This window comes from Nematolebias whitei, chromosome 1 (assembly GCF_014905685.2).
Source record: "Nematolebias whitei isolate Nwh7 chromosome 1, NemWhi1, whole genome shotgun sequence".
In the NCBI taxonomy this organism is placed as follows: Eukaryota; Metazoa; Chordata; class Actinopteri; order Cyprinodontiformes; family Rivulidae; genus Nematolebias; species Nematolebias whitei.
The window spans coordinates 50,786,709-50,811,328 of NC_056498.1; the positions used below are offsets into that span (position 1 = coordinate 50,786,709).

At 39.6% G+C, this 24,620-nt stretch overlaps 1 protein-coding gene across 1 annotated transcript in view; it reads left to right on the forward strand.

Annotated features, from left to right (window-relative positions):
* macrod2 (mono-ADP ribosylhydrolase 2) overlaps positions 1-24,620 on the forward strand; it is a 612,591-nt gene that overhangs the window by 580,727 nt on the left and 7,244 nt on the right. The window contains exons 12-15 of the mRNA XM_037678263.1: positions 3,167-3,205; positions 3,583-3,627; positions 6,254-6,355; positions 8,843-8,908. Of these exons, the coding sequence (XP_037534191.1) occupies positions 3,167-3,205; positions 3,583-3,627; positions 6,254-6,355; positions 8,843-8,908 (252 nt within the window). The remainder of the gene's footprint in view (positions 1-3,166; positions 3,206-3,582; positions 3,628-6,253; positions 6,356-8,842; positions 8,909-24,620) is intronic.

Below are 24,620 nucleotides of genomic sequence, written 5' to 3' on the forward strand. Positions count from 1 at the left end.
GTATCATATAGGAGGCTGGGAATGAAAGAAAGCTGTGGCGATGCTGCCACCTGCTGTGGGCAGCGCATGAATAAGCAGCATGCTTTTATGTGCCTGTTGGGCTTTTTTTATTTTGTAGGGAGACAGTGTTCTAATTGATCTCAACTTGGAGCCATTATAAATCACATCTGCCCAACACAGAACCTTCTGTGGTCTGGTTTGTGTGTGTAAATGTGTGCTTATCCACTATCTGTCCCCTAGCATCCTTTAGCACAAATTGAATACTGTTCCATCCAATAAGCCAAATACAAACGATCAAATAGCTTGGAGGAAATTACATTCGGCCCTTCGCCGTATCTGATATATGGATAATATGGATCACTTTAGACAGACATGTTTTTTTTTTTCAGCTCAGAGGAAAGGTTTCAGCCAACCTCAAGGCTAGAAAAGTATTTCTTCCAGCTTTCTGTCTCTGGCTCTTTCTGAAAATGCCAATCATGATTAAAAGAAAGGGTTACCATCTGTATGTCACCGACATCCTTTGTGATGGACAGAGGTGCTCGAGACAAACATGTGCTACTGAACCCCCCCCCCCTCCCCCTTAATAGAGGCTGGCATTTTTATTGTTCTGAGTGCATGGCAAAATTGCATAGATATGAAAAAATGGATTCTCACTGCAGCTTGTTAAAAAAGCAATTATAGATGCTGCACAATAGCCATTGTAAAGCATGTTCTGTTATTGGTGTCATGGCTTTCATTTACTTAATTTGTCCCAAATGTCAATGGTTTATGTGTCTGCAAGTGAGAATGTGTAAAAGAAAGAAGAGGGCTAAGAGTGACGGGGGGGATTGGTGTTTTATAAAAATTTATGTTCATACTCTGCATTTTATGCATGCAGCGGACAACATTTTAGCGTTACTGATAACAGCAGGAGTTGGGTCTCATCATTGCAAGTTTAAAAGTGGTGGTGAGATGCACGAAAACTATTAATCTAAATCTCCGCATTGTTATAATGACAAAAGTTGTAACATATTAGTTTTATAGATTGATATGTTAATTTTATTCTTGGTATTTAAAGCGGCATCGCAGCTAATATTATTACTGTTATAACCTGGTAACAAATGCATGTTTTATACAAAATCACCATTCCCAATCATTGGTAGAAGAAACAACTTGGTGTAATATCACAACCTAGTGTTATTATTAGCAACATGTTTCTTCTTGGTGCAAAAAAAAAATACAGCCGCCTTTTGAAATGATTCTGAGATTAACTTTTCCGATTAATGTACATTAATGATTATTCAAATGTTTGACAAGCTCTGCACGTCCTTATATGCACAAAGCTTTTAGCAACGTGAATCAGTATATCGTGTAAAATGCACAGGAATGCATAGGAAGAGCATCAAAACTCCAGTACTTTCAATTACGACCTCAACACTGGCAGCTGCTGCAACCAACAGATGCTCTGTGCTTCAACATCTGGCAATACTTATTGACGCTATCCTGTTTTGATGCATTGCTGCTTCCTAAATAATATTCTTGTTCACTTACTCCCTATTTGGATATCTGTTTTCACAGCATCTCTTTTACGCTTTCATTTACAGTTATTCCTTCCTTGTTTAGTTGTAGCATTGTTTTATATCAAAAATTTAAAGATAAGGATTTTTGAGATTGAGAAAAATCCAAAGATACTAAATGACCCCAAGCCTTGCTGTTAAAAAAACGACTGGTTTTCCATTGCTTAAGAAATGTTATTCGAATAAGAAAACAATATATGAAGCTCATATTTTAAAGCTGGTCTGTGGTGTTGCAGCGTGCTTCAACTTAACACCTTCTGTTTTAGTGGTGTTTGTTGACGAGCTTCGAATGAAGCACCACACCACTCCTGATGTGTTTTCAGTTGTGTTCTGTTTGATTGAGAACAGTTTGAAGACCACATTTATTTATTATAACAATCTAAGTAAAGTGCTATGTGTTGTCATCACCGTATGCATTTAACCCAGTTTCACTCTAGTTGTGTAGTGTAAAACATAGTGAAGGTGTTCTGTAGTTTCACACCAGTAACTTGGATCAGAAATAGAAAACCAGTGGTCCTAGACCAGGGCTATTCAACTAAATTGCTCGGGGGGTGCAGTTACTGAATGCCAAGAGCTCAGGGGCCGGGCATCCAGCAGTTCTTATTAAATAAGTTTGTAGTTTTATTTTAAAATGAACTCATTGGTGGGACGAATTGAGTTCACCCATGGGCCTGATTTGGCCCCCGGGCCGCCAGTTGAACAGCCCTGTCCTAGTCGCTTCTTCTTTCGGCTGCTCCCTTCTTCAGGGCTCGCCACAGCGAGCTAACGCACAAAAACTTCACAATTGTTTTTATAAGTTTGTTGCCCTTCCTGACGCAACCACAGACCACCGAGCTACTGTGTGGAGCATATGGCTGCCATATAGGGTGCCTGAGGGAGCAGATGGTGGGGGTTGAGGGCCCAGATTGGGGCAAAATGAGGGTGGAGGCGGGTGTGGGTGCTTCACCTTTCCCACCAACTTTTTTTTTTTTTATGTGGTCGGTACTGGGAGTTGAACCGACACTCTTCCGATCACAGGCCCACCTTCTCTAGCCTCTGCACCACCATCCCCCCACTAATATCCCAAGGTTCTAGACCAGGGGTGTCAAACCCACTTACAAAAGGGGGCAAAAATTTAAACCTTTTTCAAACTAAGGGCCGTTTTCAGAATCTGCATTAACTCGAGTTAGATACCCAACAGCTTTTCTTGGTTGCAGGTTCCTCAACAAGAGTTTGATTGGTCTCATTTGACATTCTCCGTTGCAGTTTTGACATCACAATCAAAGATTACGGAAAATATTAAAGTGATAAAAGTATTTTACATTTAAAATAACATCTTGGGGGCCAAATAACATGTCAACGAGGGCCACATTTGGCCCCCGGACCTTGAGTTTGACACATACGTCCTAGACTAATGTAGCAAAAAAAGATTGCAGAGTTTCTATTTAATAAATACAAAAAAAATGGAAACAAATCTAAGTTTTACAAATGTCACATTATCTCTTCCAAAAAGAACGCTGCAGCAACAAACGACGAATGCTAATGATTAGTTGCTTTGTTTTTCAACGAGTGGCTGTCACGGTTAACATTCCTGCATATTTACATGACAACTCCCCTCCCTTTCTTTTCAGGTGAAGAGAAGCCTGGTGATGAAGAGGAGGGCGACAATGGTAATGTAGCTCTACGGACCATTAGCATGCGCTCAGCCTCTCCGCTAACTGGAGCCCCTTCATGTCATTTGTCATCAAAAAATGTCGTTTCTGTTCGCCTCGTTCTGTCCTGTACGCCGCCACCTTAACAAAAAAAATTATCTTATCACGCAAGCTTGGAACAAAGATCTTTTCTTTCATTCCCCACTAAATTTATGTAAGTCTTTGTGGTTCCATTGCTCTCATACTGCAGCACAAAGACAAAGCTGCACAAAGAGCTGGAATGAAAAGGCTTTTTGTGTTGATATCGAAAGCGGAGTTGATTCAACTCGAGGCGTTAGCACACCGAACCCAAATGTTTTCCACTCATTTGATTATTTTATTTTTTTCTTTTCTAGATGCGAGTGTAAAAGAAGATGTAGAGATGGAGAGTCAGAAATCAGGTAAAGTACAGTTTTAAGTCCAATCTCAAACGCAGAGGTGTGATTAGACGTGATTGTCAGTGAGTGAAGATTTCCCTCACGCTACACATCACTTATGGAGAAGGGAGGAACACGGTGAACTGCCTCTTATCTCTAGAGGAAATAAAATCGTTCAGGTTTACAGGTTCTTGCTTTGGTTTTCACTCCTGCTCAGAGTTTAAAGCTCAAACGTGGGCAGCCTCGTTAAAACAGCAACACAATTACTAAAAAACAACCTTAAATACATCTATGCAGCACTTCCAAGACTCAGATGTGTTTTGTAAAGCTAACACCAGGAGCTGTGAGTAAACTCACTGAGTGGATTTGTGTGTCTTTGTGTGTGCGTTAGAAATTGGCAACCATTAACTTTGAGCCAGAACCATTTCTCTTTTCCGAATATCCTCTACGCTGCTGGTATATAATTAAGATTCTACATTTGCATACTGGCAGCGAGCAGTGCCTCATCTCTCCTCCGTTTTTTGTTTTATTCAAATCCCATGCCATTGACAGCGATTTGACAGATAGAGCCTCTCACTACACGAATTCTGCAGATATTCTACGAGCAGGTTCTAGCAAACGCGGCCCCGGGATGCTTTCCAAGACCTAGGATGTGTAATTATCTTCTCATGAGACATAAACAGAGAGTTAGGACCAAGGGAGAGGAAAGATTTATGGTTAAAAATGCAGCATTATGTTATGCTTGGGTGTGTATTGCAGATGAAAACCAGACAATGTGGATCAATATGTTGTGCAATTATGTGGTGTTCAATAGTTTTGTAAAATGTGATATTTGTGCACAGTCTAAAATCAACCCCATTATGTTCTCTTTCTCCACATTTTACACTCTAATGTGTAGATGAACATATCCTGAGATATTCACCTGATTAAAACAGATTCTTTCATTTTTCTGGACTGAATATAAACGTGCATTGAATTTAATAAAATGTAACGTGAGACGTTATTTATCTTTGACCCATCAAAATGAATGTGGTCATTTATTTACAGAATCAAAGTTTAACATCAAACATTTACATTAATTTGGCAAAATATGAAAATAACAACATAATTAATCAGCAAGCTGTACAATTATGATCAACCACACGGCGGTGATTGGAAGACTTTACACAGACATTTCTAAAATATCTGGAATGATTTCTACTTGATAGAAGAATTTAAAGATGGAAAATGAAGTTTAAAGGGAGTAAAAGATGGTGTGTGAGAGAGAGTGTTGACCAGAAACGACACTCTCCGTTCGAACCCAGCTTTCCTCGGTACGCTCGGTAGTAAACTTGACTCGTTACTTCTCTGAAGATGAATCAGCGGATACGGAGTTCCAGTTAACGCTACCTGTCCAGCGTCTCCATAGGATGGCTGTGACTCGTCCGAAGTAGTGACGATATTCCGTCTAACACAAGTTCACCTCAGCCAGTGGACCTCACATGAGTGGGGTTCGTCCGAGTTCCACTCAGAGGTGGAAGATGTTATAATCCCAATCTCGGAAGAGCCTTATCATGGCTGGACTTCTGTTCTCCCAAACGACTGGAGCTGCAAACTCTCCAGCCCGACTCCAACGGCAACTCACAGAACAAAAAAAAAACTAGGAAGTACCGACATTTTAAAGGGCTCTATTTCCGGTTCATTTGGGAGTTTTCTTATTGGTCAATGTCGACCAGACAGGGGTGTGTTTTGTGACGTAAAAGGTTACTAGAAGTCAGAAAACAGCAAGAATGTTATGGAACAGATTGAAAATGTTTTTCAGACAGGCGAGAGAAATGTTTGGGCGAGTTTGGAGAAACAGGTGCCAACTTCACGTCTGAGAGGATTTAAAAACAAGACAGTTGTTCCAACACTTGTTTGCTTCGACTCCTGACCTTGGAACAAACGTACACTGCTCATTCAAAGACAGAAAATCAGAAAATGCATAATTACTCTGTAACAGGCCTTAACATGAATTCTAACTTTGCATGAGGATTAAAAAATCATTGTTACTGTTTTCACAGTTAATTAAAAATGATTAGTTCACTGCAACATCTAAAATGGTTTGAACTAAAACACTTTGATTATCAACATTTGTAAAACAGTAATGATAATAGAAAAGAGAGTGTTCTTTCACTTGAATTTTCAAGAAAGAGAGTCTCAGGATGGGTGAACCTGTATTTCTGGATTCAAATCAATGAAATGACAGTTTCTGTCCCACAAGGTTCTTAAGGTCAAGGGTTTTGACCTTAGGCTTAGTTCACTACACACTCTGCTCTAATGCAGTGACTTTCTGTTCAAAACACAAACGCCAGGTTCCGCCGACCCAAGCGGTTGCTCTTATCTCACTGCTGCACATCGGTGTATTAAAATTATTTTTCAAATTAATACGTCAGAAAAAAGTACCGAGTGCGTCAAAGATTTCTGTCAACCTTCACTCAGACTGAAAAAAAAAGATCAGTTTGCTGGTGTGGAAATGTTTTTGAGCATTTTCTGTCGGCATTAATGAAGCGTGGACTAATTTTTCTGCCACTTGTCGCAGGATTTGATGAGAAGGCCTTCACTTCTGATACTGGAGTTAATCATTCTGCCTTTTATTTATTTATTTTTCTTTTTTTTTGTTTGCCTCAAGTTGAAAACGATCCTGATATGGAGCAAACTCAAAAGGGTGATGATGGAGGGGCTGCAGAGGGAGACGTGGGCACGGACAACGGTGGCGACGCTGAAGATAAAGGTACGTTCATCGGGCTCGTCAGAATTCCAGGCACAAAAATTAACACAAAATTTAAAAAGGGTCACGTTTCTTTGAGTTTTACTTTATTCACTGAAGCAAACAGGTGCTCAATCTGTTCAGTTTGTAAAACCTTCATGGCTGAGAAGAGATACAGTAGTCCCTCACTTATCACGTGGCTTACGTTCCAGACACCCCTGCGATAGGTTAACATCCGCAAAGTACACAGGGACGTCATATTTTAGTATAGTAGTCCCTCGTTTATCTCAGGTGTTTGTGACCACGACCATCCACGATAAGTGAAAAATTGCTAAGTAGGGATACAGTAGTCCAAGTTGAGTAAACTCTGTCATGACATGTGCCAGGCTGTGATCACACTCATCACCTGTTACTCCCACTATCCCTCCTTAAATAAACAATTTCAATTTAAATACTGTAACATTTTAAATAAACAATCCATACATGAATTGTTTATTTAAAATGTTACAGTATTTAAATTGTAGAGAAGAGAAGTGCAGCAGGACATCAATGTGATGTCACACTCTGCAGCACGGAGCAGAAATGTACTTCTTGATCAACTACACCGAAACAACTGAACATAGAAGTTCTAAAATCATTAAAAATAACTTTTGATATTTTGTGATTATGATGATTTTTACTTTGTGACATACTTTGAATTTTAAGTTGCAAGACAAAGTCGATAGGTGCATCTGGACAGCAAAGAGTTAACCCTTCACAAAGCTGCAGCAGGAGAAATGTGTGCGCGTGGCAGAGAAGGGAATCAGCTGATCAGCTGCAGGAGGGAGCTTTCCTTGCACTTGTGGGCTTCGCACATGGTGCAAAATAATTTATAATAATTTATTTTAAATAAACAACCCATGGCTCGTCCATCAATCAGCCAATTGTATCATGTCCAATCTTATTTTGAAAATCTGCGATATAGCGAACCCTCGATAAATGAACGCAAAGTAGCAAGGAACTACTGTATTTATATATATATATATATATATATATATATATATATATATATATATATTACATTGGTACTCACCAGTGAAGACACTACAACAACTTGAAGGATGAGTTCAGCTTCAGGATTATTTGTGATTTTCCTGCCAGTTCTGTGAGCTTCATAGATGGAACGTATGACTTTGCGTTGCAAAACTATTTTTACCACATCGGTTTCTCCACTAGTGTTTGCTCCCTCCATTGCTGTTCTTTGAATTGCGGCAGAAAGCGACGACTTATGGGCCGTGTAGTTCTTTTGACTTGTGTAGGCTTATTGAAAGAAAACTACAAAATGGCCACGTCTGTCCTAAGATTTTTGTTGTTGTTGTTTTTGTGCTATTGGTTGGTTCCCGCTCCCATCAACTTTTTTATCCTGTACCATCCCAATCACGAGTAATACTAAAGTTGACAATCGTGTGCCGTGTACAATCTTATGTTGAAAACCCATGGAAGAGTGAGTCCATCAAAGTGGAACCGCGAAGTATCGAGGTATTTTCTTTTATATCTCGGTGTTCGATAGCTGTTCAAAGTTACATTACAACCATTTAAAAATGAAAAGAGCAAAAAATAAGCTTAGATGGAGGGGTATTTGTTTTTGCTGTCTCCTTTTTTCTTCAAAGTGCACTACGTTGTTTTTGTCACATCCACTTTCTAGAGCGGCTGCTACCGTCCACTTCAGAACAACTCCATCAGTGTTTTTGTGTAAAAAATCACTTCTTTGGACACATACTAAGCAAATGCTCTCTTTATATGCCTAATTCTAGGCAATTTTTTCATCATTTTCTAGAATTTGACAGATACTTTTAAAGAAAATCCCACAAAACAGCTTTTTTTGTCATTGTTGGGCACCGTTAGTGACATACAGTTGAAAAATAGTGCAAATCAAATTATAATAAAATGTTGAAAGCAGAAAATGTGATTTTTGTAAAATAATTATTTAGCCTCCTTCACAAGTGTTTTTTATACATACAACTGAAAAAACATGAGTTTTATGTGACTCAGAACTGATTGAACATGGATTTTTTTTTCTGTAGTTCCTGAATTCACACAATAATTAACAAAAATGATCTTGAGCAAAGTGTGATGGGTCAAGTTACATTTTTCTTATAAGTGGGTACAATAAGTCATAAGTTCCCAAAGTTGGGGTCAGGACACCATTTGGCGTCAAGTGCTGGGTCCTAAAAATATCTACAGATGCCAAATCACTTTTTAAAAGGTTGCAAATAGTACATTTAACTTTTACTGTGACAAAATATAAAAATAAAGCTCATAAATGCATAAAAACCTATATAATATTTGGCAAAGCTCTGTTGAAGGCATTAGCAGCAGTGTCTGTGCGCTTGAGCATTAAAGTCGTGGTCTGTGTAACTTTTTTGTGGGTTGAAATGAGAAAAGTTTGTGAACCACTGCAGTAAGTAATCAACAAAGACGGTGTTCCCGTGTGAACAGAACGAGTAACTGAATCTAACCTGTTTACAACAGAGCGAGAGAAACCTGCTGCTGAACCAGAAAACAACGACACGCCAAACCCCAACGTGGAGATGGAAGGTAAGATCTGATTTATTTCTGACTTTACTTGTTCTCATCTGGTTTTAAATGATTCACTCACTTTCTATCAAAACTTTTTGGTCTAATTTGGTTTATGGTACTTGTGTATTCAGTCGATCAGGCCCAGTAGGTTTTTTTTGTTTGCTTGTTTTCAAAAATAAACACTAGATTTTAACTGAAATTATTGTCAGTTTAAGATCCATTTCATCATCCCTGTGATACTAGTCACTTTGTTCAAGAAACAAAAAGCTCTACAGAGACCCCGATGTGGGCAAAAACTCCTCAGGGAGCCATGTTGGAGATGCTGAAAACTATTAAGGTACAGTGATCTCAGGTAATTGTTACCACAGCCATGCTGAAAGAGACTCTTCTGTTTTTGGTAATTTATTTTGTGATAAAAGATCATTATGTTGGTCACGTAAATGCATTTATCCTTGGTTAAAACCATCTGAAACATCAAAGTCCTGTGGTTTGAATCACGACAGCTGCCTGTTCGTTCAGAAAACCTGTAACTCGAACTTCTTGTGAGAAGTTAAATCATCAGTGCAGAATATTTCTGCATAACAGAAGTGCTAGGAATGATTAGGGTCAATGCACCAAGGTGGGGGTGGGGGGTATGGTAGTCTTCCTAAAGGTATTCAAAAATGGGAAATATACAGTATCTTAACTCAGGTTGAAATTGTACATGTGTTGATCCTTTTTGTTTTATTTTGGTAACTTACAATAACTTACCTATAATTGTCTACTTGTGCTTAACTTTATGTCCAACTGTCATTTCTTGTGGGTCATACATCAGCTGATCCCCTGAATCTGACCCAGTAGAACAAATCACAACTTCCTGTTTTTAACCAATGCCCTGTAGATGATGTAGTTTAGGGTTTGGCCATAGCAGACCGTACTGGTAGGTTTATGAAAAGTGATGGTATGCTATGAATAAAAATTAGGAGATAAACACTGGTCAGTGTTGATGGTTTTGTCTTTTTTTTAATATATATTCAGTTCGATTCAAAAATAATTTATTAATCCCAACGGGAAATTAATTGTTGTCGTAGCTCATCCTAGTTTCATTAGAGTTGTTCTAGGTGCTGATGTCTGTGAGCAGGAAGGATCTCTTGTAGCAGTCCGCCCCACAGCGGATCTGAAGAAACTGGCTGCAGATGCCAATCCGTCCAAGCAGACCAAGCAGACCTCTCGGTTCTCCTGGGCAGCAGGACTGCCTGAATGCTGAGCAGAACTCCTCCCCGTGCAATGGCTATTCCTCCCAGCAACCTGCCTGATATAAAATCCTGGGAAAGTTTTGAGAAACTTGCCTAACTCAAATATACTGTAGCTTGCCGCTCTGTCATTAACCTCAACATTGTGTATTAAAATTGAAGGCAATTTAGTTTTCTTGGAATATTTCCATAAAGACCTCTCAGCATACAAGTCTTCTGAGAAGAAAGTATTTGATCCCTTCTGTTTGTGGAGACTTCATTTATTTGTCCTTTGAGGTAGTGGTTGAAACAAACTGGCTCCAAACTCAATGTCAGAGCAGAGAGGTCAGCGTTATTAGGAGAAGCATTTAGTCTCTTTTGGCAACATTTAACATAATCTGGACTAAAAGAACCATATTTTCAGTAATCTCTCTTTTAGCTGGATGCTTAGAAGTTTGTCTTTATTTATTCACGCTCTAAAAAGCCATCTATTACATGCAGACATCTCTCTCAGCCCAGCCTGTTTCTGACCACACATCCGTCTTTATTTACCCACATTTTTTTCTGCAGCTTCTCAGTTAATAAGTGTATTCTCCAGAGAATTTAAGGTTTGAATTTTAACCACCACCCCCCAGCCACCCATCTCCCATCACTCCACTAATACAAAGGTCTGAGTTACTTTCTCACCGCTATTTCACTTTCTCACTTTCTCTTTGACTGGCATTCAATTAATTTGGAGTGAGAGTGAGCGTTCCTGATAAATCTCAGATAGCTTCTCCATCCTCTGTGAAAAGCCAGTGGAATATATCCAGCCCACACTACAGAATTTTCTCCTCTGAAAAGCATCACTCCAGCCTGTTGGCTGTCTTGGCTGGGCCTGCCACTATCTGTCACTGTCTTGCATACCGTGAGCTGTGTACTGTGTGGCAGGCCTGTCAGGCAGTAAACAGTGGTGTCAGTCCTGATTGCAGGCAGATTGCATTTTGTATACAAAAGCAGGGCCCTGGACAGCCTGCAACCTAAACTGTTTCAGATATTAAATCTCACGCGGCCAAATAGACACTGCCTAGCCGCGCGTAACCAACTTTTCACAGGACAAGACCAAATGATTCCAGAGCCAATAGCTTTTATTAAAAATAATAACTGTAATCAGGCTGCCGACTCATAGCAATAGAGGCTAAATCCGCCTCATTGTATGGAGTAATAAAATGCCTCACAACGAGGGGAGGAATGAATAAATCAGGCAGAATATGACATTGCTGCTCACATTCACTCACTAAAGCCTACATGTGTGTGTTGGGAACTTCTAAGTTTTACTTTCTGCCGCGTTGTTTTAGTAGAAGACTGTTGGTTAGTGTGGGAGAAAAATGTTCTCGCTTTATCTTACTGAAAAGCAGCCACACTCGACAGCAGGAGATTTTTAACTGGTATTTACTTGCAAGGTGAGATTTTCAGGACAGGTTACAAAGACGTACAGGAAGTACACGCGAAGACCAGTCATGAGAATCTGCGACGAGCCGTGTGTGAAGCTTGTTTTTATTCTCTTATCACCCCGCTCCTCATCCCGCTCTCTCTGCTAACCCAAACATATGGTTCATGGGCAGAGTTAACATTCTCAGGCATAGTAGTTAAAAACAGTTCGTAGTCCGTCTTCAGTAACAGTTTATATATCTGTTGCAAATCAAAACAAGGAATGAACCGGCTTTCTTTTGAAAGTCTGGATTTATGTCACGTTTCTTCCACGTCAGTTTGTCTGCCTTGTTGCAGTCACGGTTAGAAAAATTAACTGTGATGAAATTTTGAAGATTTGAGGGGTGTTTTTTAAGACAACAGAAATCTGCTTTGGAACTGATTTTACTTTAAATAACTATTATTAGGAATGATTTCTGTGATTTTTGACTGAAAAGACTTTAAAACATATAAATTCAAAAGATTATTGCATAAGCCACTATTTTGATGAGCCAGATTTTTGTGTCTGCAGTTTATTCATACAGCACCTTATTTATTTAGCACCTATAGCGTTTCCTGCAGTAGCTCGGTGGTCAGTGCTGTTGTAATAAGAGGCCGCAGGTTCAAGCCCAGGTTGTGTCAGGAAGGTCACCAATGTTTTCATAATAACAACAGGACATGGTTGTATAAGAGGGAAAACTGAATCTAAAATCAAGAATGCCTGTAACTTGTGTGAATAAAAACATCTTCAGCTGCGTTTTTTGAACCCTCAACACTGACATTGCATCATAAAATCAAGAGGAGTTCATTTAAAAATATAATAATATATACACGCGTTTCATTGGATTTGGGGAATTTTGATCATTGGATACAATATCCTCCCTAACATAAGAGTTGTAAAAATCTGATGAATATTATATATATATATATATATATATATATATATATATATATATATATATATATTGATGTTAGGCGAGAAAAAATACAAATTCAAGAGATTGATGACATTTGAAATTAAAGCCAATCTGCAGCTGACATAAGTTTTGAGCAAAAAAACACATTATTATAGGCAGCACAAACATTTACAGTTAATTTTAAACAACAGATTTAGTGTCGCATTTGTGTAAATTTTATCCGGATGCTACATTTTAGATGCAAAGCATCAAGTACACTCAATAACATTTTACCAGTTGAGCTTCTTCATTTAACAAATAAACGATAATTCACAAAAGGCTGCAGTTAGTCCGTGCAGAAAGAGGCTGTTAGACACTTTAGGATCCGTGTCTAGACGGGTTTTGGTTGTTAAAAGAAAAAACTGTTTGGATGTTTGGACAAATACAAGGCTCTTGTTGTGAGCTGTTGTGTGGAGCGATGCTCTCTAATTAGTTTGAAGATAATTGCTCAGTTGTGTACATCGTCTCGTAGATCCTCCGAGCAGGTTGAACTGTGCACCTGTAGTTGGTTGTGGATGCGTGTACTTTGTGATAACCAGCTTCTCTCCAGCATTATTAAAACAGGAGGCTTCACTGATTGTCTCACACTGAGCACAGTAGTAATTGCACATTGGAGGGACGCTATATATACAGCCACGCTCCAAGAAAGCATTCTTATTTTGCATCTGCAAGATTTTATCAACAGTCGTCACCCTGCTTTTCTCACCCAGCTCAGTGTTTCACCTTTGGAAGTGTGCATCACAACTAAACGCCTCAGTCCCGCCTCAGTCGCACTAAATAATACAAAGCTAAATAAGACACCTTTGTGTTTTATTCATTTTAACTGTTATCCTCAGTTTAACGTGTTAATGTAATAATCTGTTTGCTCTGCACACACTCCCTCATATAAAGCAAATACCAAAGGTGATGTAGAGGTCATCTGCAATCGTTTCATCAGCTCATATTGTCAAACCACGCCGCGTCTGTTGTTTACCTCATAAGTTTGTTTTTACCACTTCATTTGGTTGTTCTGAACTCTTCGTGCAACCAAAGAATCCAACCAGTACATATCAAATATATCCGTGGGCTTTTCACTTGTGAACATTTCTGAAATAGGATAAGTTCAAAGTAGAAAAAAAGAGGGATGTTTTATATTTTTAATTATCCTCCACTATTCCAATCATGTGGTTATCACCCAGAATGAGCAATGAGATCCTAAACTTGATAGCTGGAATATTATAAGTTGATTTAAAATCCAGGCAGCCTATATGTATGAATATTCATAACCCGATTTCAAATGAAAACGGGGCCTACATTGTTATTGTTTTTGGAATATCTGCTCTGCAAGCCTCGTTTCGGAGACTTGCAAGAGTGGGCAGCCTGCTTCAGTGAGCTCAATGCAACACCCATAAATTAAAATGAGACCGCCTAAAGCTAGGAATAAATAAATCTCAGTTGTGAGCAGATATTGTTTTTCCTTCATGCAGTGTGATTCTCTCAAAGGAATCAATAGCTTTTGTCTTCGTTTCAGAGAGAAGATTTAATAGCTGCACAAATCCAATGGCATAGAAGGAGCTCATCTTTCTTTCAGATCAGATATTTAGCAAGTTTCACCCACACATCATTGGCATTGTTCACGATGTGTGCTTTTTGATATTATATTACACTGATGGTCAGTTAATTGTCCAAACAGTCATTTTTAAAGGGCTAAGAGAGTTGTTGCAAGAATTTTTTACCTCATGTCTTATCTTTGAGATGGACGCTCTTCCTTTGATCAAACTTAGGTTTACGAGATGAAATCAGGTCTTTGACTGTAATGCAGCACACATTACTGTAGACAGATGGACACGTCCACTTTAATATTTTCACATCAGTGTAGCCAAAGAAATCTAATACTATTTCATTTAAAATAAAATACATAGACAAAACATTTAGAAGAAAATGTAAAAATAACTCAACTAATAGGGAAAATGCAGCCAAATCGATATTATCCAACTTTAAAACAAAATCAATTGATTCAAAATCCCTTTAATATGTAGTTTATTAAAGCATATTGATATTTATTCCCTTTAATTTCCCGTTATCATTAATGTCGGGGAGAAAAAGCATATTATTGGAGGAGAGACGAGCCCAGCAGGTCATAACAATCTCAGTCTCAACAGAGCAGAGATAAAAAAAAACACTGCACGAGCAGACATCCCTGTGGTCCTCCCGTCTTGTCTTTTTTCACACTCATTGTAGTGGTACAACATATTTTACTGAAATGTTTTGATTTCCATCTCCAAATTTTTGCCTCTTCTCTGGTGGCCAGAGTGTGTTGCACATTCAGTATTGATGGCTTTGACTATTTTATTTAACAGTGTGACTTCTGCTGCTCCAAGCTCGCTGTGTGTGAAGCTCTGAGCAGAAAGCTCTGCTGCATCCACAAGTGCCATACGGTGCACTCCCGTGCACAAATGCATCGACGCTCTACTCTCCGACGTGCACAAACAACTAGGGATGCACCGATCCACTTTCTTCACTTCTGATACCAGTACGGATATCTGAGGTTTGGTATCGTTTGATATCGATCCGATCCGATACAGACAAACAGTGCTGCATTAACTTTAAACATGTGTTTTGTTAAACGCGAACATAAATGTAGTGAGTTACAAATGTATTGAAAACTGCACCAGTACAGCACACACCAGTAGCTTCACAAGTTGGTCAAACATGTAAAAACAACACGACTTTCAAAGAAACCTTTCAAATGGTTCAGGAATCCCAAATATAATGTCAAATAAATAATAAAGGAGCTGTAATAAGAGGAAAACACAACAGCTTCACTAGCTTGGTTGACAGCTATTTAAAATCCGCACCAATCAGCTCTTGACCTTATGGATCGATCACTTTGTCTCCGACAATACCTGGTCAAGAATGTTGTTTCGATACCGGTACTGATTCTAATAACGGAGCGGTGCATCTCTACAAAAAAAGTCTAACAAGGTTGAGTCAGGTCCTCTGGACGGGTTCTTATTTGTTGAAACATTTTGTCTTTTACCCAAAAGACTTCTTCAGACTGAATCTATAGACAAAACTGACTCAACCTTGTTAGATTCATCTACCTGGATTATTGAGCATGCACCAGAACAAAATAAAAGGCTTCACAACAGCAGAACAACAATGTCAGTTTAATAACCGTCTCGGGAATTGGTTCTATTCTTGTTGTTTTGTGTTATAATATTGATTTTTACAAATTTAACTTCCTCCGAGGATGACTTTGATTGTAATAAAACAGTAAGCCAGCACAAACGGCTCTTCTTCAGCAGTTTGAAGGTGCATGCTAAACTCTGTTTGGTGGCATTTAGACCAGCAAGTAGAGTTTATTTGTAATTTTTTGCAAATCAAATGAGACCCCCCCCCCCCCTTTTTTTTTTTTTCCCCCAGCATGAATAATTATTCCCTAGAAATCATTGACATGTTTTGTCCAGAATTTGTTATTGCTAAAAGGCACTTTGCATTTATGGTCCCCCGTCTGCTGCAGCAAAAGGATTTCAAGCTTTACTTAATTGGTTGTTTTGTGGCCTTGTGTCGTGGCGTTTTGTGAGCGATGGGACGCCAGTGATGTAAATCTAATTCTGAAGGGAATCACACACTTTTCCGTAGCGAGTTGTCAGCACACAATTAACTTTTGGCATGAAACTTCATCCTTTAACCACTTTGTGGCTCTTGAGGGAGCCGCCTGCCACTGACTGAGGGTGTCTGGGTGTGCGCTTTGAAACTGACTGGGAAAGTTAAGTGATCGTAGCTACACCAGTCCTGCTCTGACAACAACCGTATCATTACAGCTATTAAAGCAGCTTTTATCACAGTTTCATTTGATCTTTGTCCTAAACTTGCTTTTTTTAATGTTTTAATAATTTAAGATCACATAGTAATAAACTGATTTCATCTCCTGTTTATTTTATCATACATAAATTAGATTTTGTGTGTGTGTGTGTGTGTGTGTGTGTGTGTTTGAGTTTAAATCGTGTGAATGGATGTAATGAGGCTAAATTAAAAGGAATCAGTTTAGTACATTTAAATCCTGCAGTATGAAACAAAAAATGTTTTTATTATAGAAATTAGTCAATACATAATAAATGAGCATCTTAAAACGACCATGTCAGGAGATGTTCCTGTCTACAATAAAAATGCCCCCTGAAGTATTTTGAGATCCACCTTTATCAGTGATTAAACTAGATTTTATTTTAATTTTTTGATTTTTCTTTGTTGTTAAACTGCTCCAGCCCCTTCAGCTTTGAGACGTTGCTCATAACAATCATACCAAAGAACTTTTGACATGCAAAAACAGGAACAAACTCTCGGGGATTGTCAGGATGTGCAGCAAAACATAACCCTACAGAACCTCACTGGCCTACACAAGGTGAGGTCAGTGAACAAGGCCAGGCTGATTCTGGCAGATCCTGATCACCACTCCATGGTGAGTTCAGGTTGCTTCCATCTGGACGCAGGTATCTGCAGCCCAGATGTAGAACGAACAGACTGAAAAACTCGTTCATCCCTGTAGAGATCAGGCTTCTCAACAAACGGTTTCTGTTCTGTTATTTTAACGTCTCAATATCTTTTCTAGTGTGGATGTTTTGTGTGCTACTGACTGTGAAACAAATTGCCCCTCGGTGATAATAAAGCTTCTTGAACTTGAAAGATTCTCAGTCAGATTAAGGTCTGGACTTTTTTTTTTTTTTTTTAATTACTTGAACCTTGTTTTCTTCCATTTAACTTCATTAATCTGAAAGTTTTTGTTTGTTTGTTTTCCTGCTTCAAAATCCGCAACAAGACTCTTCCTTTACTCCGTTTTGACAACACTGACATCAAAGTTGTCTCATTGCGGCAATGACAGCACAACCAAATAAGGTTATAAATATTAACACATGCCTCATTTATGCTGCAAATTAAGAAAATGCAACCAAATGAAGTAAAATAAAACCTGCAACATCAATTTTGGGGAGAGATGAATATGGATGAGGTAGACGTTACTATGGTGACAACTGAATCTACTGACTGGCGGAGATGTTGAGTGAAAATTTAGGTTGTTTTCTTTGGATGCTCATTTGTTTGTTTGTCTTACAATTCATGTATTATTACAGACGGCATCTTCATCCCCATTTCGTAATGCCTTTCTTTTGATGAGAAACACAGGACTCTGGTCACTTAGCGACCAAGTGTAGACCCACAACGTGTATACCATCCATTATGTTGGTCACCTCTGGCCCAAAAGCCTGCTTCAAAGAGAGATGGCTGCATCTAACAGGCTACATAGGACACACTTCTCTGCCTTGCTTTGAAGCTCCTCTTTTGATCAGCTCTCTTCTACTGTATCTACCCACTGTTTGAGTCACAAAAATGGCAAATGAACTGATTCTATGCACAGGCAGAATTTGTCAGGCAACAACAAATGTGCCTTTCATAAGTCTAAAACATCTCTCAAACAAACACACGAGCTTGCACAGTGATCCTTATTAGGAGCATTACATGGGCTTCTGTTGAATTTATGCAAAACTTCGGACTACTATCATGCTTAACTTTAACTCTAAATTAACTTACCGTAATTTCCGGACTATAAGCTGCTACTTTTTTTCCATACGCTTTGAACATCATGGCTTATACAATGATGCGGCTAATTTATAGATTTTGTGTTTTGTTTTTTTGGACAGGCTAACGAGCTTCATGTTGCCAAAACATTTAGCCTCGTCACACCCGGGCGCTCACATAGTTGTCCAATCCACGTCTCTCTTGGGAGTGAGTCCTCGTGACTCAATGAGTCTACCTGTACAAATAAAATGATTTTTTTTTTTATCTGACCAATGAAATTACCGAACAAGTCCCAGTGGACTTCAATGGTCCACTGGGGAAGTCCCCCCGTTCTCTCCTCCCCTCCCCGTTGTGCCCCCAGGGACGGGGTTGCAGTGCTCAGGAGGAAGATGAAAATAGCGATCACCGATTTCCTGGTAGGCTACTGTATTTATTTTTTTAACCAGCCGTGTTACCGGCTGAAAAAATACTGTGTGTATTTGTGTATATTACCAGTACATATAGTAGCATTCTGCTATGGTTGACTGTTGGTCACGTGGCCTCAGGGAGGGATTATGGGTAGAATTTACGTTCACTATTAATCCTTTCAGTTAGCTGTTTAGCATCGTTCTTTTAGTGATTAGTTTATTCTTCTTGGCCTAGTTTATGTGTTAGTTTGTGTTATTTATTCATTTATTTATTAACCTTTATTTAACGAGGCAAACCCCACTGAGATCACAGATCTCTTTTGCAAGGGAGGCCTTGGCCTGAAGGCAGCCTAACATGCATGTTTTTGATCTGTGGGAGGAAACTGAAGTACCCGGAGAAAATCCACGCAAGCACGAGAAGAACATGCAAACTCTACACACAGAAAGACACCAGGACCTTCTTGTAGTGAGACAACAGTGCTAACCACTGAGCCGTCATGCTGCCGTGTTAGGCCATTCAGTGAGGGAGGTAGTTGTCATGAAGACCTGGGGCGTTCACTCTGTCTGTGTGTTGAACAGTAAAATAAAATATACAAAACGCCGTCTGGTGGTTGATTCTTGATCTGTAACAAGAGCTGTGCCTCTCTCTCAGTAGCTGTTTGCTGCCACGCTACAGTATTTAAATCTTTCTGTGTAAATATCTCATGTTACAATGTGGACACCCACGGCTTATAGACAAGTGTGTCCTATATATGTGCTTTTTTATTTTTATTTAGTGGGCGCAGCTTATATTCAGGTGCGCTCAATAGTCCGGAAATTACGGTATTTCACACTCTGATCCTTGTGTGGAGTTCAGAAATTAAACTGCCTCAGCAAGAGTGATCTTTTGTCCTTATAAGTTATCCCTGACCCTAATAAGATTAGTGATAATAATAGGAAGATTCTTAATTAGGTAACTAAACCATAAATGTACACCCACGTAGATGACACTGAGTGTAGTTGTGATCCGAGAGGCACCAACAACAAATTTGTTAGAAAACTTGGACATGATTGATTTTATATTATATCTAATTGTCTGGATGTGCGCATTATTAGCTTATATTTTTTCCTACACTCACTTTTTAATCCAATCCAGCGAGTCCCTTTAAATAGTAAAAAGTGTGAAGTGTTATGTGAAGTTATAACCCTACATTAGTGCAGCTCCATTTAAGAATTAATGGACTAGTCAAACCAGAAGAAATTACTGCCTGCCATTTTCAAATGTGATTGTGTTTTAAGTATTAAGTCCTTCATATTTAAAAAAAATAGTGCTGCTTTCCAGAAATACACTAACTATAATCAATATAAATAATTTAGAGGCCATTTGTAGGTTGTTGTTTTTTTTAAATATCCTGTGGCTGTTATCACAAAGTGACCTTGGTTCATTTCAGAAAACGGCGTTGCTCTAAACAAGACCAGGAAAGCAGAAACATTTAGACTTTTTCAGTGTCTGATGCAACATTTTAAATGCGCATCTCTATCACTTTCGAACTCCGCCGCTGACACATGCTTATGGTGTCCCTGTTAGGCCGATCAATCTGGCTGTTCTCTCTGTGACCTTTCACTGACAGGCAGCTGCTTTGCCAGGGTTCTTGGTTTCACAACAGTCTAGACACGCACTTTGATTATATTGAGCAGTCCAATCCATGATCTTCTGTGGAAAACCTTGAGCTGCTCTACACAGGCATCACTTCAAAACTGCAAATCAATGCATAAACTGCAAAGCTGCCACTGTCCTTAGAAACGCTGAACGCATCCAGGTTTTCCTCTGCAGATATGTTGCTCTTAACACCTCCCTCTGTAGCGGTGTGTCCCAATTTTATTGTACCACAGAGGTTAGCCACATCACCTAGTGTCACATCCGCTGCTCCCCAGCAAGAAAGTCTGTGCCTTGTTATAACAAACCACAAAAGGTATTGAAAACGGCAGTGGGCAGCCGCCTGCAGCGGACCCTCTAGCAGCACAAGGGGAGTCTAAAGATTATGTAAAGTATTTCAGTGAGTGATGAGAACGGAGCAGGCCACCACTGACAGCAGGTATGTAGGTCACACAGGGGGAGGTCTCTTTTGCATTATTCCCTTCCGTGTCTATTTTTGTGTTGTCTTCTTCACTTAATCAGTTATTCACTTATTCCCTTCATGTCTGTGTACCTCAGTGCCCCGGCTCTTTTTAAAATATTTTCTGTTGTCTTCTGACAGACTATGGTGACTGTCTCACACTATTTTGATTAAAGTACAGGATTTAAAAAAAGATCTGAAAGAGAGATCACAAGTAGTAAGACACTGTCGGCAGAGATGACTTCTTTGTGGTTTTCCTGCTTTTTACAGCTCAGTGTCTTATCAAAGACACGCCAGTGGTCATTTTGCAACGTATGTTGTCAACTGTACCTTCTTTCTCTCATTCCATCGCACACTGCCTTCTAATCATCTTCCCATCTCTCTAAACAGTAGCTTAAAGCCCAAAGCAGATGGCGTCCTGTTCTCTTTTCACTCGTTCTGAGTACTTTGTTTTCTCATCTTGTCAAGCATGGCCCAGGCTTGTGTGAAGAGCTTGGGTCTATTCAGTCTGTTTAGAGGACCCTGACCCAACTTGGATCTGCCCCACCACAGCCACCATCACAAGGTTACCCAAACCCACAGGGGAGCACAATGCTACTTAGTGTCCACAACCCCTTGGCCTTTTTTCTTAGAAAGAAGAAAGCCAGAATATTAATGAAGACTCTTGGCTTTTCAGGAGACTAACAGTGGAGTGGGGCAGTCAGTGTTTACCGAACAGGCTTGTTTTCATCTCCCCAGCCTGCAGGTCACAGCTCAGTGCTCTTTAATTGGCTCAGATTGTCAGACAGTGTTTCATCTCAAGAAAAAGAAAACTCCAGCTATCAAATGCGGACGCACACCCCTTTCTCACAAAATCCCTTTAACTCGATGTTTCAAGAGAGGCAGCTCATGCAGCTAAGCCATTTCCACAAGCCTGCTCTACAAATTTAACATTAACATATGAAAATGGGCTGCTTTCCACATTTACCACCTCATTAGTTCTTTTGGTTGGGCACTTGTTGAAGTCCGCCCGCTCTTGTTTTGCTTGAGCAAGGATGTCTTTGATTATCTTTGCAGCAGGCATACCAGGCCCAAAGCTATTAGTCCATGTAAAGTTCAATGAGAGGCTGTTTGATACTCGTTTAATATACATAGCTCAATACAGTCCAGGCCCAAGGCCCTCGAAGGCCACCCAGTTTACATTCTGAAACGAGTCTTGTTCTCAGCTCCTGTAAGAACAGGACCTTCATCAGATACTGGTGCTGACCCTGACATTTTCTTTTTTGTCCCCCTCGCTCTGTGACCCATGCAGGTGTTGCACAAAACCACAGAAAACAAAAATGAAAGAACTACCTTATTCTGTTCATGAAAAATTTGGGCCTTTTGCAGCAAATACCAAGCATCTGTTGGGACAAAAAGTATGCAGCCGTTGGTTCTTAGCAGGTCGTGAACTATGATTGTGATGGGTTGTGTTCATTGTTTGACTGGGAGCAGCTGGACACCTGTGTGATATGCTGGAGATCAAATCTCCAGGACCTCTTTGAACACAGCACACCAGTCTGCCAAACCATGGTTTGGTGATCAAATGAAGTGAAGAAATTCTCCTGGGGAAGGGCCACTGCAGGGCACGGACACTTTTACACCTCCATACCTCCATTGATTTTTTTTCTTTCTTTTTACACCGATAAAGAAGAGGAGCTGAATTAAAGTCAGCGAGATGTCCTGTGGCTGAGGGACAAAGAGAACGCCCCGTTCTGCCCAGGGCTCCTGTCTGGAACATTAGGCAGTGACGTTTCCAAGCTGCCACGTGGGTGACCCACAGGGATGGCCTCCTCTGTTGGCTGACTGAGTCTGAATGACAAGACCATTAAAACTGGTGCAAAAGCAGAACTGATGGAGAAATGCTCCTTGACGACAATCAAACAAAATGAACATAAACCACAGAGAAGCTCCCGCTAATCGAATTAATTTGTTATTTATTTAAACGGCACAGGAAAAATCTTCTGGCATCACTGGCCAGTTCAAACGTGTGTCTCTGCTGTGGCTTATTATTGTTCTCCAGAGCACTAATGCTGACCAACAAAACACTAACTACCTCTTGTCTAATAAATGAACGGAGGGTAGGGGAATGCAATTTTCTGCTTGTCTGCAGATGAGGGTGACTTATGCCCAACTCTCTTCCTTCCCTCTCCTGTGCAGAAATGTGAGCACTGCACAACTTCTATCATCCTGAAGGCTAAAGTGATATAAAATGTTACATACTGGTAAGGTTTAACAAATGTTTTAAAGTTTTATTTAAGTAGTTGACCTCTGTTCCACGAGCAGCTCCTGAGCATAAATATTAGTGGTGCAGACATACACTTCATGAATCGCTAACCACACAAATTTTACCATTTGCGTTACATTTTCTGTGAAAACAAGATAGTAAATAATGTGCTTAGTATTTATCATCATGCTTTTTTTTTTTCTTTTTTTTTTGCACAGAGTTGTCTCCTGTTTTCTCCCTCCTGCAAGTCGAGGTTGTGTCTTATGACGGAGCTTTAGGGTCACGGTAAGAAAAAAAAATCAGAAGCCATAAAATTACAAGAATAAAGTTGTAGTATTACGAAAATAAAGTCGTACGAGACTTCTTTTTTTTTTACAGCTCTCGTTTATTTTTTCCACGAGTCGGATCCACGTCGACGGGACCTGTCAATCAATCCAGTAGGCGTGTCAGCAAATGGCCAATTTGAAGCTAAATGAGTCGTAATAATATCCAAACTCCGACACGATAAAGCAGGGTTTACTTAATTTTAACTGTGGTAAAATGAAGAATGTTGAGCATCTTGTTAAGTTATACTTTGGTATTGGTTTTACAGATAAGCAGATAGTTATTAATCTGTGAGCACATCAGAATTAGATTATTATCAGTATCAGGACTTTGAACCTGCTTACAGTAAGGTGGTATGCTCTGATAGGCTGCAGTGCAGCTCTGCAGGTAAAGAGCATTTAGCTTCGGATTGGTCATTTGCTGACACGCCTACTGGATTGATTGACAGGTCGCATCGTGGATCCAACTTGTGGAAAAAAATACAAATAAACGAGAACTGTAAAAAAAAAAAAAAAGTCTCATACAACTTTATTCTCGTAATTTTATGGCTTTTTTTTCTTAGGGTAAGCCTAAAGTTCCGTCGTGTCTCATGAAAAGTCTGTTCTAATAATTAAATCAGAGAAACGGACGCCTCATGTACCCACATCCACCCCCCACCCCCATCCTGAAATGGGAGAATTTTACATTTCAACTGTGTAAAATAAAACAGACATGTACAAAGCTTTTTTTTTATTTGATTTGAAGTAGTAATTCAGAAATAATAGTCCAGATTAGCACAGTCAAACAGAGAATAACTGGAGTAATTGTAAACAAATATAAAAGTCAAATGATTTAAAGTTTCAAACCAGAGTTCAAAACTGCAGATTACAGATTGCAGCCCTATACTTTTTAAAGCCAGAGTTTATTAAATTAAATCCTACCATGTTGGTGAATATGTAGGGGCGAGTGGTGGCACAGAGGTTAGAGAAGGCGAGCATGTGATCGGAAGGCTGCCGGTTCGATCACCCGGACTGACAGCATCAAATAATGTGGGTGGAAAAGGTGAACTACCCACACCTGCCTCCACCCTCATTTGCCCCACTCTGTACCCTTAAGCAAGGCCCTTAACCCCACCATCTGCTCCCCTGGGCAGCTCTCTGCTCCACACAGAGGGCTGTGGTTGCATCAGGAAGGGCATCAGTTGTAAAAAAAAAAAAAAAATGCCATGTCTCAATGTGGCAACCCCTGAAGAAGGGAGCAACTGAAAGAAGATGTTGTTGAAAATGTCCTGTTATAAATCTCTCCCGTCCTCAGTTTCTGTGCATGTCCAGTCCCTCTGCTCCGAATAACAGAACGTCTCCACTGCTGGACACAGCAGGTTTGGCTGCACGCTAGTCCTGCATTTAATGAGCTTACGTGAGATCCAGAGTTAGTTGTGATCGTATCAATGTGCTACATTCAGCAGATTGTATACATACATGCCGTAAAAAGACTATTGGAGATACCTGGA